Raw genomic sequence first — 19,509 nt, forward strand, 5'->3', positions numbered from 1 at the left:
TTTGGGTCCTTGCTCGTTTGTCTTCTCTCGGTCCGTTCATCTCGTCTAGTTTGTCGTTATGTTCGTTTGTTTTTCGCGCTGTCTATCTAGCTGTTAAGTAGTATTAAGATTCGCGCTCGCGTTCAGTTTTATTCGTATTAAGTAGATATGAGTCTTCCTACTAACAGTCACTTGGCTCTAACTTCTACACTTAGCTATTCGTGACGGCACTCAATTTTTGGTGTTTGCTACACTCAGGTTCTCTTTTAGACCCCTTCTGGGGACTACGGCCTTGCAGCCTAAAAACTGCATGCCAACATCAAACATAGTGGATACAGTAGTCATACGTACGTCGTTCAGAGGGATCCTACCTTTTTCTTTTGTTTGTCTCTTCTCCCTCCTTCTTCCCCTCCTTTTTCCCTTACCCTCTTTGCCGCCGGCTAAACACCTCGCGTCATACATACATACATATATACATACATGAAAGACACTGATCGATGTCTTTCATGTATGTATGTATGTATGTAGCATAAGCACGTTATTTTTCCATCCTCACAGCCATAAATTAACGCGAGGTTTGAAATGTCACAGGCAAGCCATTCTAAATATTCTCCTCTTTCAACACTCATAGAATATTGTTGTGGAGAATTTTCATTTATTTTGTCTTGTATTTAACTTAATAAGTTAGATTACAGTTTAATATAAAAAAATATATAATTTTAATTCTTATAAAAAATTATGTTAGGTACATTTCATCGTTAAAATTTGTTATGTGACTTTTAAATTAAAAAAAAACATTAGCAAAGGAAACAAAAATTAAAAAATATAAATAAGGTTTTTTATTTTAAAAATAACACAAAGGAATCAAATCTTATGAAAATTTTTTATGATATTTTTATAAAATTTCAAAACATAAAATATATTATAAATAGCACATTTAAAAAATATGACAAAAAATATGCAAATAGTCCCCAAAAACTGTTTCCCCAAAAAAACCTGACAAATATTCGATATTTTCTAGTAACGTAAAGTTATTCGACGAAGAAGTAATTCGTTTTAAATTATTACTAAAATAATTTATTTAATAAATTAAAACAATTATAATTATTTTGTTCTATATCGTTGTATTATGTTTTGGAATTTAAAAGAAAACACTCATAGTCACCATATAGAAAAAGTAATGGATAAAAGCGGTCATTCTAATTACAAACATATTCATTAAATTTAATTTACATTTTCCTAATCAGTATATTGAATTTTTATATTTTATTTTGTTTTAAACATAATATAATAAACTTATAAAGTATAAAACTTAAAAAAATTTCAATAAAGTATAAACTTTTATTTTGAAATAAAATGCAAATTGATTCTCGATGAAATGTGTGAATTTGTTCGATTTAAATAATTTTACTAGAAGGAAAAAATATTAAAAAGATTGTTGAAATTCTTCTATATTAATTTTATTCAATTAGTCTATATTTAATTAATAATTATTTTATAAGCAATTAATTCATCTATTCAATAACTCTATGATTTGCTTGAATGACTTTTGATCAACGTTTCATGACTATTAATTATTGAAATGATTTGCATTAAAAATTTATTAAATTTATGTAAATATTTTTTGTTTGTTTTTCTAATTACTTGCTTCTTTCCGAGAATTCTGATATTATTTTTGTAAATATGCATTTCCTTTAAACAATTATTTTTTAAAATCAATTTTGTAGTTACGACCCAAACACAACGTTAACATCAAAACTGTATAACCCAAATTACTGAATATAAATTGTTTATAGAAATATTAAATTAATTTAATTAAGTTAGAAATAAAGGTTTTTCTGTTTTACTTTATCTTCAATTTCATAAATTAGTTACGCGAAAATTTCTATGGGCCAAAATAACTAAAATCTAAAGGACAACTTAGATATCACGCTTGGATATCAAAATTAATGTATAGAAAATGTTTAATCTTATTGAATTTTTTAAACAAACTAACCACCTTTTTATAAACTAATGCTTGTTAACAGTCTTTATTTATTTAAGAATTATATAAGGATTGTATATGGATAGCAAAGAAACTGAGGAGCGTATCTGACAATCTCAAAATCTGTTAGGATTCGATTCTTGGTTATAATTCAAGAATATTTCAGTATATACAGGAGACCATTCCTAATAACTCGGTTGCTTCATCGCAGACCTGCCATAACCATAAAGAATATAGTGAGATCATCTTAGTGTCCACATAACGGAAATATTTAAAAAGTAAAGGGATCGACTGAATGATAAAAGGAAAAGATGCTTTCTTCTCGTATAATAGTTCTAGTCGCGATATATTTGTGTTTAAAATGAATTCCACTATTTTCGATTTTAATCTAGTGAATACATGGAAAAAGTGTTAAATCAAACTAACAGTAGGCCTACGTTTTTAATTATAATGTGTGTTTAAACTTTTCTGAAATAAATTATATAAATAATATGTTTATTTCACTTAATGTATCAATTACTGTATTTTAACATAAATAAATATACTGTATTTAATTGTCAGTATATTAATTGAATATATGTAAAAATCCTTGAGATATGTGTTAATAATTAATAGATGAAAAGGTGGGATTATGGAACACTGCGGGTATTATGGAACCACTCCATTTCGAACTGATAATAAAGGCGAACTGTAGCGGATTGTGTCTGAACTGCACTAGGCAGACATCCATAGCAAGGGCAAAATCCGTTTTACTTCAGTTAAACGGTTCTCCGTAGTGAATCAGCAAATTTGTGTTTTTCAAAATTCGAAAGTTTTTAATGACAAGTGAATTTAATTATTTCTAAAATATAAATCGTACAGTTGTAGGTTCACTGGTGTATGTATTCCGTTCCAGAGACTTAGGAGTACATATTAATCTGTGTGATGTTCACGGTGTTTTTTAAATTTGGTCTTGACAGACGTAAGTTAATTCAAGATGGCGACGCCATTGGTGCTTTTAATATGAAACCCAACTCCTCCGAACTCTCTCTTTGCAAGCAGACATTTGTCCGGAGCAATTTGTGAAAAAGACATTAGGTAGAAAGCCAATTCTTCCTGAGAATATCGAAAAAGAGCTGCTGGAATATATATTGTTGATGGAGGTCATATTTTTCTATTATAAAAGCATTTTTTCGATAAAATACATTGGAATAAATAATTTTGTAATTATTTAAAATTCTTTGAACTTTCATATTTGTTTTTGGATACATTAAAGCATTTTTTGAAAACATACAGTAAGGTTCCATATTACCACACGGTTTTCCCTAAGCCTACTTTCTGACTTTTTGTACAGAGGCCTTCAAAAACCATACTAACAGTTACACTAGCGAAAAATCCAATTAGAAACATTTAGTTTAATAGTTACCAGTACTTTTCGCACAAAAAAATGTGGGTGTAGTTATGATACCTTGTTTACAATTCACTAAAATGAAAATGGGGTTCCATATATCACCTTCTCCTCTACATGTTTTGAATAGAATAGTTTCTATTTAAGTAACATTTTTCAGCGAATTTAATTGAACGAAGCTCTCATAAGTCAGAAAGTCATTTGCCTGTGATTAAAGTTCAAAGCAATCGCACGACGATTAAATGAGATTTTTGCAAATAAGTACAACTATGTATGGCCGATATCGGCTTCGCCACGATATCGCCACGACACGCCGGAATATCGTCCGGAATGGATAATTTGATGAACGAAGCCGGAATATTCCGGCTTCGCCACGGAATATTCCGGACGATATTCCTGCGTAAAATTCAATCTACAGGCTGAGATATTTCAGGTCAAATTTCGCAAACTTGTAGCTCATTTTAAATATCATTGATGGTCCAAGTTGATAAACATTATGCACTACTTTTGTTTGTTAAACGAAATATTTATTTATAAATAGTGATCAGAACTCTTAGCATATATATATATTTGAAAATGAAATTTGACGTAATACGTTTATTGGTTTTTTGTCATTAATAAGTTTTATATAAGTTTAACTTAACCGAAAATAGTGTAAAATTCCATTTTGGTTTCTCATTCGGCTGCAAAATCCGGTTTTGGGCAGACCTTACCTGTCTGAAATACGTAACGATACTCGGGAGAAAGTATCGATACCGATATCGGTATTGGCAGCAACGGGACGTCCCTATTCACTTCTACGTGATTAGTAAGGAATTTTTAAACTGCTACATTTTGCGCTTAGAATCGATCTGTTTATTTGTTATCACAAAAGAACCACTCTCTGCAACAGTTCTATACATGAAAGGTTAAAATTTTTACATAGAATCGGATTATAATCCTTGTTTTTTTAATTAATTTATCATAAATCATTTATTTATTACGTCGGTTAGTCGGCGAAATCCATCAGCAATCGAATAAAAAAATGGTCATAAAAAAGCAGGTTCGAATGGAAATTGCAATATCTTTTGGTCACACACGTTGTCTGGAAGCCATCATCCCGAGTTTCGTCACCTGGCATGATGTTTATTTTTAGTCCTACGTGGTTCCTGGGCTTTTTAAAAAGTTTTTGATTAGTTTTACTCGATAATTAGATGAACGTTAATAATTTCATTTAAATCAAAATTCCGGAGAATTTATGAAAATAACATCAAAACACCATTCAAGTTAAACAGTTCGACGAATTTTAGTTAACTAGTTTAATTTAATGTGAAAATCCCTTTGCTGGACGATCGAGGAAAGAAAATGAATTCAAATAAATGTGAGTTATCCCATTTCGAGTTAACCAGATTCTGCTTACTGTTTTACGTTTCTTGATATTTTTGTCGGCTAAGACGATGACTGCTTTAGACAAAACGATAGAAATATATTACACATTAAAAACTCTTAAGTTAAATGCTAATTTAACTTTTTTATTATACTCCGTATGAATTTATTCTACAAATTTTATGGAATTACGGTATAATTGACACATTTCAGATGAAAAAAATTCAGTCACTATTCTTCAATATATTATTTCCCACTGCCAATATGAGATAAAAAATTACACAAATATATATTTGATATTTTACATTTTTGGAGATTCCGGTCTAAGGTTTTCGAGGTTATGACATTCTCACAATTTGTAATTGGTGAATGAAATACCGTAAAATAAACCTTTATAAAGTCAAAAAATCGCTTATTTGTTTTTAAACCACTATCTTAAAGCTAATTGAATGACGATGAGTAAACATTCCAGCTTTACAAGAAGGATTTAACAATTGCTTGGAAGAATCTCAGACAATTGACTCATTTTTTACCCTTGTCCTAGTATTTTAAATGAAAAAAAAATTAAGTTTATTTAAAAAACTATTCAGGTTATTATATAAATTCATCTTATTTTGTTAATCATAACACGTGATTAAAATATTAAAAACTGCTTAGCTGTCAAAACAAAACTTGAAGAAAAAATAATGATAATAATGTATGATATGGCGTGTTGGAAAAGAAATGATTTTGCATTTTAATATCAGTAAATTTAAAACAACAAAACATTATTGACTTTACTCACTTTGATAACAGTAGTTAAGTTGTAAAAAGCTAGAATTATGGTAGTGCTTAAAATTTTAATTTTCTTTTTCTCCTTTGTAAACGTATGTTATCTATCACCTGTTCCTACAGAGTAAGTAAATTTAAAATATACTAAATTAATTAAGTATAAAAAATGAAATTAAAATAAATTTTATTTCAGTATCAAATTAAATGATTCGGAAAAACTTTGTAAGTTTACCTTCCATATAATTTAATTACTTAGTAATCAAAGATACAAAATTCTATATATATATATTTAATTATAGCAATTAAACTATCCAAACCAAATGAAAAAAATGAAACAGATACAACAGAACAATACATAGAGGAGATATTAGGTAAATTATTCTAATTAAACTTCCTTAAAATTAAGTGTAAATTAATTAATAATAGTTATAAATATATTTACTATTTATAGTATATAAATTTAATATGTTAAATTAAAATATGAAAATGTTTATTTAAACATACTCTATACCGTATTTTTCGTTGAATTATTTTATTATTCTCCATAACAATTCAAAATATTTATTGTTTTAAAGAATTTTATATATTTAAATTTAACTAATTACAGGTACAGAATTAAACGTTCTTAAATGCAATTATACTTATAAGAAATAATTTATAGTTAATTTATAAAAATTTAATTATACTGTATATATTTTTTACGGACAGAATTAATAATCAATTAAATATAAGTTAATGGATAAGAAAAAGACAAATTAATGTAATTTACTGTTTTCTGCAATTCACTCTGTAAATTCTATATAACTTTAGAATTATTAGCACTTTTTATAAATAAAAATTCTATTTGAAGTAATAACTTAAATTACATTTTACTTAATTATATTTTTCCTATATTTAATTTATTTAGATTGTGTAAAAGCTCCAGAGTATAGTTACACTAACTGTGATATTGTAAACTTAACTATGTAAGTATATAATATATAATTATCTAACACGTTATTTTTAAAAGTATATTTCTAAATTTAACTTAAAACTGTTTGTAGGATGTGCACTTCTACTTGCTTTCGAAATTTCCAATTTGAGGATGGTTCAAACAAAAAGCATTACACCTGCCATCTAAATGAAACGAATTGGATTTTACTTGATGAAGCCCCAGGTTCGTGCTTTCTGGCTAATAAGATGAGAAAAAACTCAGAAAAATAAATTTGAAGATAGAAAATATTATAATAATTATAAGAAGAAAAAATAACAAAATTTATTATATAAATACTATCAATTCTAAAAATACTGTATATAAAAAGTTTGAACTAAGAAATAACCGATTGTATGTCTTTCATTCTTATTGATAATTTTTTGTATGTGTTATATTTTCGATATTTATTAAAAATAACTTAAAATATTAAACAATTCTACTTTGTCACAGTATGAAAATGAATAAAATTATTTTTTTTGTTTGTTTTATATAAGAATATTTATGTACAAGTAATAATTAAATGCTTTATACAATCATACATATTGATTAAAATGAAATTTACTTAGAAAAGCAATGTCATTTGACTATGAATAAAATGTGAAAATTTTTTTAAAATTTATTATTATATTATATATATTCTATGTAAAACCATTTCAAATTCATTAAATAATTGACAAGATATTAATATTTAAATATATAATGATTTTCATATGGTATAAAAACATGATAAAAAAGACATTATGTGCAGGAATAAACGTTATCAGTGATATAATATTTTTAAAATTTATATATAATAAATTTATTGAATATTCTATAACCTTATGCAAATTTTATTATTTAAATTAGTTGATTAAATTTAGGTGCTCATAGCTGAAGTGAAAAATTGCATTAAAAACAATTTTTTTAGGTTTTATATGGCATGTGTTTGCATAAACTTCATAATAAAAGTTTTAATACAATCTGTATTAGGATTAACATCTATAAATTATTATTTACATTTTTGAAATATAATTTTTATTTCATAGAAAGCTTTTGTAAAACATTGTAAAAAATAGTTTTTAATATATATTTATGAATTTTTACATTTTGTTAACGTTTTAAAGAATTAATAAAAAATAAACAATAGACAAAAAAAATTATTAAAATTGACAAAAATAATCAAAGCCATGACTTTAGCATAGGTGTAGTTAAGAAAAACTTGAAAATGTTTTATATCTTTTAATTTTGTTTTACTAATAAACTGTTTATCTGTTTTACGTATATAAACTGTATACGTTAATATGAGTTTGTATACGTTGTCGTACTTCTGTCATTACAAGTACTAGGCAGTTGATCATTGCTTTTAACATATTTAGGAAAAGTACTGTACCTTAAAAACAAAAAATTCAAAATTCAAATGTAAACATAACATGTGCATTCATTATTGTAAAACACATGTTGTACTCCTTACCTGAGATCTACTTTTTTCTTCTTGAAGAAAAAAGTTTATTTCTCAGGTAAGCTTTTCTCTCTGGTGGACATCATCGCCTTCGGGACGCTTTAATGATTAGATAGGATGAACAACTGGGGAATTTAGATGAAAAAACATCCAGAGTCAGTGCTAATCTATCATGTGCAATCTGCACTAATTGGCCATCGATTGTGTCACTGAATGATTTTATTAAGAATTGATTCTCAAAATTCTTGTCACATATAGGAGCTTTTGTGGTTAGTTCCTTATCTTCGTGTGGAATGAATATTCTACAGTGTTCCAAATGATTTTTCTGGCACTCTTAGAAAGTGTCTTTTATTCCTTTTCACGACAATATCTGGAACTGCACATTGAAACAAAGCACGTTGGCGTGTTTGCTAATAACTAAATGAGTAAAATCTAAATGACTAAATAACTAAATATTTTAACGATTAAATGCTAACAATTAAATTTATTAATTAATAAATGCTAATGAATAAATGACTAAAAATAAATGATTAAGTGACTAAAAAATAAAATTTCTCCTACTGTTTTCACATCGTAGCAAAGCAGAAACGTTCGAAGGGCCTCCAGCGGACAATTCAGTCATTTCCGCTATTTTTCCGCATACGCGTCTAGTCCCTGAGCGAGCAACAGCTCTAAATTATGTTTCTACGGCGAACAGCGCCAATGGCAGGACTCGATTTGTGATATTTTCTGGTCATAGTTACAAATTACGAATGCTTTATTCGTAATTTGTATTAGTTAAAAATAAAAATAAATGTTAGATTACTTATAAATGACTGACTTTTTTCATTTGCAACGTCAGCCTTTTCGCCCGATTCGAAGAGTAAAATACCACGTTTATCGTTTGTTCATCGTACCGTCACGTTGTTGAACTCCTTATACGTTAAATAAAATGGAATGTAGTGAGTGTGGTTTAAAATATCGTCATAGACAAAGTTTAATTAAACAGTACGATTTATGATGTACTGGTACAATACAAGTAGTCTACTTGTGTTTTCTGTACGTAATCATAAATTATAAATGCTTTGTTCGAAATTATTAGTTAAAAGTGAAATAGTTATAAGACAATAAGGCAAATAGATAATAATGAGTTAATATGTAGTAATTTGTTTAGAAAATAATAAATGTTTAGAAATTGTGTATACTCCATAAAACGACCAAAATTTATTTAATGTATATGTGTATTTAAATTTTTAGCTTTTATGTTAGGCTTTCCTCAACGCTTAAAGTAGTTCTAAAATAGCAAAAGTAGCCAGTCATTTTAAAGATTGTGTTCTAATTTCAAATATGTACTGAATTTTAAAATTTCACTGATTAAAGAAAAACGTGTCGAATAGTTTCCCCTAGCAAATATTAAGTCATCTCCTTCTATAATCGGCTGTGAGAGAGAGGAGATGTTAGTCTTGAACCCTGTCTTTTCTCCAACTCCTCTTTCCAAAATACGAGGTAATGTTATCCAGACAATATTATGGTTGCGTATGTCATGTGAGTAATGAATTTAAAATTAATGCAAACAATAATTTTTTTTTTTTTTGGCTATATACTTACGCATATTACAGAACGTTCAATTAATAATAATAATTATAGCACTTCTCTCGGTGAGAGAATATCAAATTTTAAGTCTCTTTATGTTTTATTTTATTCATAATTCCATCTCATAATCCTACAGTATGGAAAATTTCAGTTTTAAGCAAGATGTCTATCCATAAACTTAATTTATTTTTATTTTTTATTAATAATTTATAATTTTGAATTGAGCATTTATAATTTATAATTATGAACAAAAAACTCAAGTACTTAATATTGTACAGTACTGGTATATCACAAATCGTACGGCCCACCAGTGACCAAGCGGTTCAGTTCCTGAATATTGGGAGTTCTGTCACCGGTTCGCGCCTCGCCAGGACGGGCTGGTCATGTGAAATTTTCCGGGTCTTCTCCACGTTTGTAACGCCTAAATAGCAAGGACTTTAAACTACAAGGATAGCCAGATCCCGTATATTTGTTAGCATGACCTTGGATCTATGTGACGTCACAGCAAGTCCTCTACTTCAACATGACAGACCTTTCAAATAACAAAATACGATAAAATATTAAATCATTTCTTAATTAATTATTAAATTACTACTAAATGTAAACTACTGTAGAATTTTCGGATTTAATAAGTGTACTGTACGTCAATAAATTTACAAGTCTTTTGTCTAATATTTATTTAACAAATTAATGAGCTATACTTTTTAATATGTGATTATCTTACTTAACTTTTTAATTTTTTTTCGACAATCACCATTTTCAGAAGGCATTCTTTTCAATATTTTATAGTTTTCTTGTTTAAGATTTCTATAATTAATTCTTATTATAGTTCTTAATTTACAAAAATCTTTTATTAAAGTAAAAGGTAAAACTGTTTCCACTGACTAATTCTGTACAACTCCGGGGCCTTTTTTATACGATTCATCGTGATATATTTCGAAATATTTATTCCATTCTATAATTTTTGCTAGCCATTCATCAGTAGGTTTAATAAGCCCTCCATAAGATAAATGTTGCACCCATGACGGAATGCTATAGTTGTAATGATTTTTAATTTTGTTAGTGGAATTAATTAAGTTTGGGTATTTTTCTTTATATTTATAGGCAAAATATCCTGCTATATACTCGAGAGCATCGTAGGAAGTTTCTTCAGAGATTGTGTTAAAGTCTAGATTGCATGTAGAGTTTCCTGAAGATTTATTTGAAGAAAAAGTAGTTTTACATTCAGTATATTGGTCTGTATTTTCACTTGATACTTCTACATGTGCTTTCTCTAAAACTTTGGGTATAATATATTCCTCTTGTCTTCGATCTGTAGTATTTACTTTTGACTCTAAAATACCAGGATTCTTACCTAAAATAATCAATCTAATCCTATATATAGCATTTAATGGGCTTGGATGTTCATTAGGACCCCGGCTTCTAATTTGAAAAAAAAAATTTTCCAGACAATCTTGATTTAAGTGCAGATGTATTTTATATCAAAAGTCGATTTCATATCTTGAAAAAGATCAATTAGCGATTTCATTGAGATTATCATTCCTTTCTGGAAAATTTGGAGGGCATTTTTTCCACTTGCTCTCATTGTTGAGATTATTTTTATCATTTTATTTAAATGTTCTTCTTGTAATTCCAAGTCTACACCATATCCATTTTTGCTTGGAACAGAACCTTTTGGTGCATAGCTATTAAAAATGTCGAACCACATATTTATATCTCTAATATACGTTTCATTGATAATAATAATTGATTCATAATAAACGTTTCATTGATATTCACATTCAATTCTTTCCATAAACTTATGTTACTGCAACTACAGTCACTGACGCAAGCTACTACATTATACGATAGTAAATAAAGTTCTGCTATTAATTTTAAAAGTATTTCTCTTGTCATTTTTTGATCAAACCCGATGTAAACAGGTTGCTTCCAATTTGAAAAAAGAAGGTTATTATTGCAACCATACACAGCACACCTAGTACTCAGCATTTTGTTCTTCACCTAACATAAAAATATAGCTTTAAATATTTAATGACTTATATTTAAATCATCTTACCTTATAAAAAACTTAGTCAAATAAAACAATTACAGAAATATTAAAATAAATCACTTCGTTAATCACAAAATTGGACGAATATTAAAAGCGAAAACTAAACACGTGCACACCCTGCTCTATGTAAACAGAGAGACCAGGACACGTGCTGACGTCACTAACTTGCCATTCCTGGCTAACATTGTAGAATAGGGATCTGGCTATCCTTGTAGTATATAGTCCTTGCCTAAATAGGGGCTAGTTACCCTTAAAATGACCTCCCGGAAGTCATCATCCTTGGCAGATCGCCCACGTGTCTCGTTACCATAAACTAATTCTAATAATTTTTCTATAAACTCGCTACATTCTTCTCACATAGTTTATAGGCATTCTGATAATTTTCCTAATTAAAATGGTTTTACCACATATATTTTGAAACTTATGATTAATAACGCCAAGTGTAACAATTACTGCGACGGGTACTTTTATAAAGCCGGGTATATCAAGTTAGTATACTATAAAAAGACTTTGAACGAATGCGTAAAGAGATAGTATCGAATTTTAAACTGATAAGCCGTAACGTTTATTAAAGCATCAAAGAGTTGGTACCCAGGCATATGCATTGATGCACGCGACTTTTGTGAGGAGGTTTGCTGATGTCATAAATTTTCCAACAGTCTGTATTTCAGTTAATCCTCCTACTCCTTCGTTCGGCCGGCGGTAAAAAGATGAAAGATAAGTGAACTTTTAAAAATAAAAGCGTATTCAAAATTTTAAAAAAAGTTTAATAATATTTTCACTTTACACCTATGGCACTCTCGCGGAATACAAGTTATTAAACACTAGTTTATAGTATTGCACTATCAATCATGTACAAATTGGCATTGGTGGCTAATTTATCGTCCAGGAGGAATATAGACTAGTATATAAAGACGATCATGCCATATAAATGCAATTCAAAAGAATTTAGATGGTGATAAAAGAAATATAAATTCACAGTATATTTGCACTAATTCACAAGAGACAAAATAGGATTTTCACAAAGGAACGAGATACCCTAGTAGCGGCGTTGCTGAACGCAATGAATGACGTTAACCTGTTATCCTTTGGTACCGTTTTTTTTTCGAGGCAAACGGGCAATAATACAGCTCGCTGACATGCAGATAGTGTACACAGAAATGAAATACGAGCAAACAAAAATTTTTAAAAAGTGTGAAATGACTAACAAACGAAATTAGATCATAGTGGGAATGTCGGAAAAATAAGAAGCCAAATTAGCAAACGTGTACTGTAATATTTAATATTTCTATCGTTAGATAATATTGATATTGTTTGAAGATTAGCACATTACAAATAATGTAATTGTTGGTATTTCTCTGATAAAACTTTGATTAATATCATATATGTAATGTTATATCATTTTATTTCTCGAAAAATGAGAAGCTGTTAAGATTTCATGATTCAAGTACAATATTCCGGTTACATTTTTTTTAATTTAACAAAAAAAAAATATTTTGGTTATATTCAAACCAAATTGCTTCAAAGTAAATTTATTACTAATCTTAAGATTTGTCAAATTTTAACAGTTTCATTTACTTACAAAATAATAAAACACAAATACAAATCCTACAACGCTTAATATTTAATAATGATTACAATTAGTACAGTATTAAATGACTTGCAAAAGCGTGCTTCATTCTTCAAGTTTACTCTTTATTTTAAATTATTGTATTTATTTTCATTTAATCTGAAAAGAAAAAGTATTTCATTCAAAATAAACGTTTCAAATGATGCATAATTTTAATTTTTATTTCATAAATTAGATTTCGATAGAAAAAGCTTGATTGTTTTGTCGATTTATGATAATCATTTGATAATAAGTAAAGAATATTTTAATGAATGTCTAAGAATTGAACTATAAACAAGTAATTCCATTTTTGATATTCGTTTAAAATATCTCTATTTCTTTTATATCTTATTACAATAAACGTTTCTGTATATCGTACTTATGATCAAAAGTTGATTTAACTTTAATTTGATTAAGCTTTGGTTTGATTATATAATTATTACTTCAACAATTTAGTTTATTATATTCTAGGCTTGTGAATAGTTTATTGTAAAAAATTTAAGTCTGAAGTAATGAAGTGTAAACCGTTAACCACGTTATTAAGAAAGAATAAACGATTTACGTGTTTACACAAACAATATTAAATTGAATTTCATAGATAAAGAATCTAAAAATAGATAAATATTTTTATTGAAATTTATATTTATAGTTTAATTTATAAAACAATTATTAAAAAATAAGACTAAACACTTGCAACAGCAAATGAATAATTTTATTCAAACCTGACTTATTCTGAATTTTACTGAAGTTTTCATATTAAATAATTAGTATATAGCGCAGTTTTCTTTTACAGGAAGTTGTGTTCAACAGCTAACCTTGAATTTTTGCTCCACTTAAGTAGTTGCAGATGATTACTTTGACGCTTATGCAACCATTTATAATTAACATAAAAACCAGTAAAATGCATCGAAAATCGTTTTACTTGAATTATTTTAATGGATTTTCTGAATATACTTATTAGAATTTTATTATACCCGTACTCATTCACTAAAGAAAAATACATGCAACTAGTGTGGAGCATCCGATAATTCTCCGTGTTTATAACACTGGACAACAAAACAAATGTTTTTGAATGTTTCCTTTATTTCATGAGTGAAATCTTACTAATTTTGGGATGAGAAAATTGAATATAACAAAGAAAAATTTTTATTAGCTCTAGTTTCTGTGGTATACAATAGGTGATTTTAACAGCATAAGAAATAACGATACATTTTAATTACATATGCTAACAACATTGAAAGTGGTTTTGAATTTTTTTTTAAATTACAGTAACATTCTAAGAGTTCTAAATTAATAGAAGAATACCTGGCAGGTGGTTCGGTATAAAGAGAATCATGTGGTGACTTCATGAGATCGTTTTCTTTTGGCTTGCCTCTTGTGAGTTCTGGTGCATCCCTACACACAGACCAACAATAATCCGCAAGCATTGCTTTATTCCAATGGCCCTGATATTTTTGTTCCAATACAGAAATATCCTGGTGGAATCTTTCCCCATGTTCATCACTGACAGCTCCACAACTAGGAGGGAAAAAGTCTAGATGGGAATGGAGAAAATGGATTTTGACGGACATGTTGCATCCTAGTTGATGATATTTTTTCACCAACTGAGTGTAGTTATCGTCTCTTTTGTTGCCTAAGAATCAATGAATAACTCCCTTTAAGGCTTCCCAAGCTTCCTTTTCTTTTCCCTCCAAAACTTGGTCAAACGCGGGATGCTTTACAAGTTTTCGAATTTGTGGCCCAACAAAAATATTTTCCTTAACCTTTGCATTACTCAATCTAGGAAATTTGTCTCTTAAATACTTAAATGCCTGTCTTTTCTGGTTCATGCCTTTGACAAAAGTTTTCATTAAACCCAGTTTGATATGAAGGGGTGGAAGAAAAACATCTTTTGGGTCCACGAGAGGCTCGGCAACGATATTTTTCTCAGTAGAGTCAAGATTTCTTGCAGGCCAGTCCGCTTGAATGTAATGTGATTTCCTATCCCTACTGTCCCACATAAAAAGTAACAGTATTTAGTGTACCCCAGTTGCATTCCTAAGAGTACAGTGATGACTTTTAGATCGCCACATATTTTCCACTTGTGCTCAGCATAATTGATTGAGTCAAGGAGGGCTGTCATGTTTGCATAAATATATATTCTATAATAGAGTGGAGTTTTATTATATGCTGATCTGAGGAGTTTTACAGAAAAAAAGCCAACAAAAATTTGAAATAATTGAAGATGCACTATTTTGTAATGAAACATTTTGTTTACAAATTTTACTATAAAACCTTTCTCATATATTTTGTATTATTTAGATTACGTCAATCATTTTAAATTATAATTTAAAATGAATAAAAGTTTTAAATCTTTCGCGGACCATATNGCTTTGGATAACTGAAAAACAGTGCTGGAGACAGCGTATCTGAAGCAATTATTTGCGAGAAAGCTAAAAAGATACACGCTGATCTCACGAAAAATCAAGCAGGAACTAGCCAGCAAAGCGAGGTGTTTAAAGCCAGTTATTTTTTTTACACGAGAACGGATTAATCATTTTTACATTACTTCTTATGGGAAAGGTTGGTTTGGTATACGTCCAATTCGGTATAAGTCCAAACATCGGGAACGGATTAAGGTCGTATACCGAGGTTCCACTGTATTTGGATTCGGCTTCCTGATGTAACGTCTCTTTCCTCGTAAGGCTACAAAATTAGATGGTATTTGGAAAGTAATTCAACAGAAGTGGTCATAGATATCAGTCAAAACTTGTTCTCCATCTCATGCTGTGAGCAAATGAGATGAACAACATATCGAGCAGACAAAAACAATTCATCGACAGGTGCTTCGTGAAAGAAACTAAGGGAAAAGTGAGTCACAATTAGCAAATCACCCTATGTAACCCGACGAACTTTTTTACAAAATGTTTAACAAATTAGAGACTTTCTTTGTTTTATAATGTTTTTGCTTCTTCTTAATTTAAAGAAAGTATTGTATGATTATATTAAATTTGTAAGGTGAAGCAACGATTAGGATGAAATAAAATCAGCATATTTTCATATATAACAAACAATATAAATAATGCTAAAAAATATGCATTCGGTTCCATTCTATATCCTATTCCGTTGTTTATATCTGGTTCCCAGTATAGTTTTCTTTTAGTTTATATAAGAGATTTAAAAAGAATAAAAGTTTTAAATCTTTCGCGGACCATATTTTAGCTCTTCCGGACCACTGGTTGTCCGCAGATCACTGGTTGGGAACTGCTACTCCAAAGCAAGAGCTAATCGGTCATTTTTATAGTGATTTTTGAATTCAGCAGATGAAAATACATAAGAATATGCTAATTTTGAGCCTGAAACAAAATCATTGTTGTCCAGTGTAATATCAGCAGTTGCAGAAACATGGTTTGCTGACTTAAGAGTCAGATTCCGTAGCACTAGGAAGTAGGTTAACATAAACTTTTGCCACAACCATAAAAACAGCTTTTGAAGTTAATAAAATGATTTGATCATATTATGAAAACCTATTAATATCTGTGATTTTTAATAATTAGTCCCTCTGGTTTATAATTATTTACATACGTTGTTTTGAGAGGCGTAACTACATCAACGGGAGCAGGAGGCTGCGCAATATAGTAACCCAATTGCGTAGGATAGTAATATAATAGGGCAGCGCTGTCCAACTTATCATAGCCCGCGGGCCATATTTTCTTCACCAAACATTTCGGGGGCCAAGAAGGTTGATAAACCACATGACATTTGCATAGTGCTACGGTTCAGTAAGCACTAATTGGTCAGCGAGTCCGATGTTGACGCTATAAAAAGGCGACAGTTCGACACACCGGATATACGTCACTCTCGTCTAAGTTCGACTTGGGAATTTTTTTGTTTAATAATAAATGTGAATTCTTCTTCCTGGAAAAATACGACATTCCCTGAAAATAAGACCTAGCGCATTTTTCAGAGCAAAAATTAAATTAATATAAGACACCGTCTTATTTTCGGGGAAACACGGTAGTAAAATAATTTTATTAATAATAATAATTTAGTAACATAAATTTATTCATAGTAAAATGTACTCGCGGGCCGTAAAAATTATTTGGCGGGCCGTATACGGCCCGCGGGCCGCCAGTTGGACAGCGCTGTAATAGGGTATTAAAAAATAACACTGTAGATATGTCGTTGAACACCGAATTCACCAAATTTGTTTACATCGGAGCTTAGGGGCTTGGCTTAGGTGATCCGATCATCCCACTCGTTCCGGTAGTTACGCTAGTAGTTGTCTTGATAAAACTTGAATTTGTTGTAAAATTCAAGTTACATTTTTGTCAAATTATGTAAATTATTTTTTATTTTTAAAAACAAACCTTACTAAATAACATGTACATCGAAATTAAGATATAAAAAAATAAAGACCCCGGTATAAAAAAATATTCTCTAATGTGTGAACCAAATCCATGATATAGAGGGTGATTTGCTAATTATGAATCAAATTCATGATATCTTTTGTTATACTTGTCGAATATAAATCAAATTTTGAAAACTGGTAGATGCTGCTGTTCTTTGCATTCTAAAAATGTTTGAATTTGATTGTTCTAAAAATGCAGGCAGCAGTTGCGAGCGAAATTGACTTGTGCATCAAACTTCTTTCCGAAGGTCATTTTATGCTGCGCTGTCGTAAAAGCTCTCAAGAAAAATGAAATTGAAGTTTCCCAGTCTACAGTTATCAGAGTTATTGGTAACAAAACGAAAAAGCAACAAGCAAATGCTTCTGGTGAGTTACACCCAATATTTCCAAGTGCTCACAAACCTCGAAGTAAGGAGAAGATAAGGAAAGTTTAAAAGTTATTAGAAAAGAAAATCCACCTAACTAGAGGACCATAGCAAAACGTCTGGGTATATCTCAATTCACAGTTAACACCAATATACATGAAGACTGCAAGCAGCTACCAAGAAAAAAGCATCCGCACATCACCTAACATTTGCATACAAACAGAACCAAAAGACTAGCGCAAAAAGCTTTATGACATCTGGCTAGAGAAAAAAGCGAGTACATGGCCACCCTAGATGAAGCGTATATATAACTTGATTACTGCAATGAAACTCGAAAAATTCTGTATGTGCAGCCTGGACAGAAAGTGCCAGAAGAATGACTTGTCAAATATCACGAAAGATGGCCTGGAGGATTTATGATTGTTGGAGGAATGACGAACCAGAAACACTTCCTCTTATCAGAGTGCCAAAAATTATGAAAGTTAACGCTATATGGAGAACATTTTGAATCATATTTGGAATGTGAGATTCCAAAGCTGTATCCCGCAGAAGCCAAAGTGACTCTTCACCATGACAAAGCGTCTAGTCACACAGATAGATATACAACCGCTTATCTCCAGAAGTTGAAGGCTGAAGGTGGACCAAACCATATTTCTACAGAGAACACACCCACCAAAGCACCTGACATCAGCCCCATGGATTTACAGTGGTACCTCGGTATACGTCTGCTTCAGAATACGTCCAATTCGGAATACGTCCTGTTTGGACGAAACAAATTTTGCTCGGTATACGACATAATTCAATTATACGCGCCNCTACAGAGAACACACCCACCAAAGCACCTGACATCAGCCCCATGGATTTACAGTGGTACCTCGGTATACGTCTGCTTCAGAATACGTCCAATTCGGAATACGTCCTGTTTGGACGAAACAAATTTTGCTCGGTATACGACATAATTCAATTATACGCGCCATCAATGAACAAGTAGCACTATCGGTGTACTAGACCAGACAAGACGTTCGCGGTGCAACGGTTTATAACTTTGTTAAATTTCTTCTGATTTTAATTCGTAAGTAAAATTTTATTATTTTTATTAATCATGAATCACAAAAAGACAAATGAAAAGCGACAGAAAACTAAAAAAATGACTAGAATTACAATGGAACTGATAAAAGAGATTGTTGAGAAATACGAAGGTGGCACGCGTGTTCGAGATTTTAACTGTTGCCTACCGTATTCTGAGAACGACGATATGGACAATCGCGAAAAATAAAGATATTATTAAATCTGCTAACGTTGCGAAAGGGGTTAAATCAATTTTTAAACAGAGATCGAAGACATTAGATCATGTCGAGAAATTGCTTTTGCTTTGGATAACTGAAAAACAGTGCTGGAGACAGCGTATCTGAAGCAATTATTTGCGAGAAAGCTAAAAAGATACACGCTGATCTCACGAAAAATCAAGCAGGAACTAGCCAGCAAAGCGAGGTGTTTAAAGCCAGTTATTTTTTTTACACGAGAACGGATTAATCATTTTTACATTACTTCTTATGGGAAAGGTTGGTTTGGTATACGTCCAATTCGGTATAAGTCCAAACATCGGGAACGGATTAAGGTCGTATA

General features: G+C 30.0%; 2 protein-coding genes across 2 annotated transcripts in view; one reads left to right on the forward strand and one right to left on the reverse strand.

The window, feature by feature from the left end:
- The first annotated feature begins 5,491 nt into the window (after window positions 1-5,491).
- LOC111615292 lies at window positions 5,492-6,772 on the forward strand. Its single transcript, XM_023356712.1, has 5 exons — window positions 5,492-5,610; window positions 5,680-5,708; window positions 5,786-5,857; window positions 6,394-6,451; window positions 6,530-6,772. The coding sequence occupies exons 1-5, from the start codon at window positions 5,537-5,539 to the stop codon at window positions 6,687-6,689; spliced, it is 393 nt and encodes a 130-aa protein (XP_023212480.1). The 5' UTR covers window positions 5,492-5,536; the 3' UTR covers window positions 6,690-6,772.
- Window positions 6,773-13,145: 6,373 nt separating this feature from the next.
- The window catches only part of LOC111615293, a 30,402-nt gene continuing 24,038 nt past the window's right edge, over window positions 13,146-19,509 (reverse strand). Inside the window, exon 11 of the mRNA XM_023356713.1 lies at window positions 13,146-13,248. Coding sequence (XP_023212481.1) covers window positions 13,244-13,248 — 5 coding nt within the window. The 3' untranslated portion in view covers window positions 13,146-13,243. The remainder of the gene's footprint in view (window positions 13,249-19,509) is intronic.

The sequence above is a fragment of the Centruroides sculpturatus genome, unplaced genomic scaffold (genome assembly GCF_000671375.1).
Source record: "Centruroides sculpturatus isolate CEXI.00-Female unplaced genomic scaffold, Cexi_2.0 scaffold2154, whole genome shotgun sequence".
NCBI classification, from domain to species: Eukaryota; Metazoa; Arthropoda; class Arachnida; order Scorpiones; family Buthidae; genus Centruroides; species Centruroides sculpturatus.

Coding starts and splice junctions, on each gene's coding strand:
- LOC111615292 (XM_023356712.1), top strand. CDS start 5,537: ATGGTAGTGCTTAAAATTTTAATTTTCTTTTTCTCCTTTGTAAACGTA. Junction 5,611..5,679: donor CTATCACCTGTTCCTACAGA/GTAAGTAAATTT, acceptor ATTTTATTTCAG/TATCAAATTAAATGATTCGG. Junction 6,452..6,529: donor GATATTGTAAACTTAACTAT/GTAAGTATATAA, acceptor AACTGTTTGTAG/GATGTGCACTTCTACTTGCT.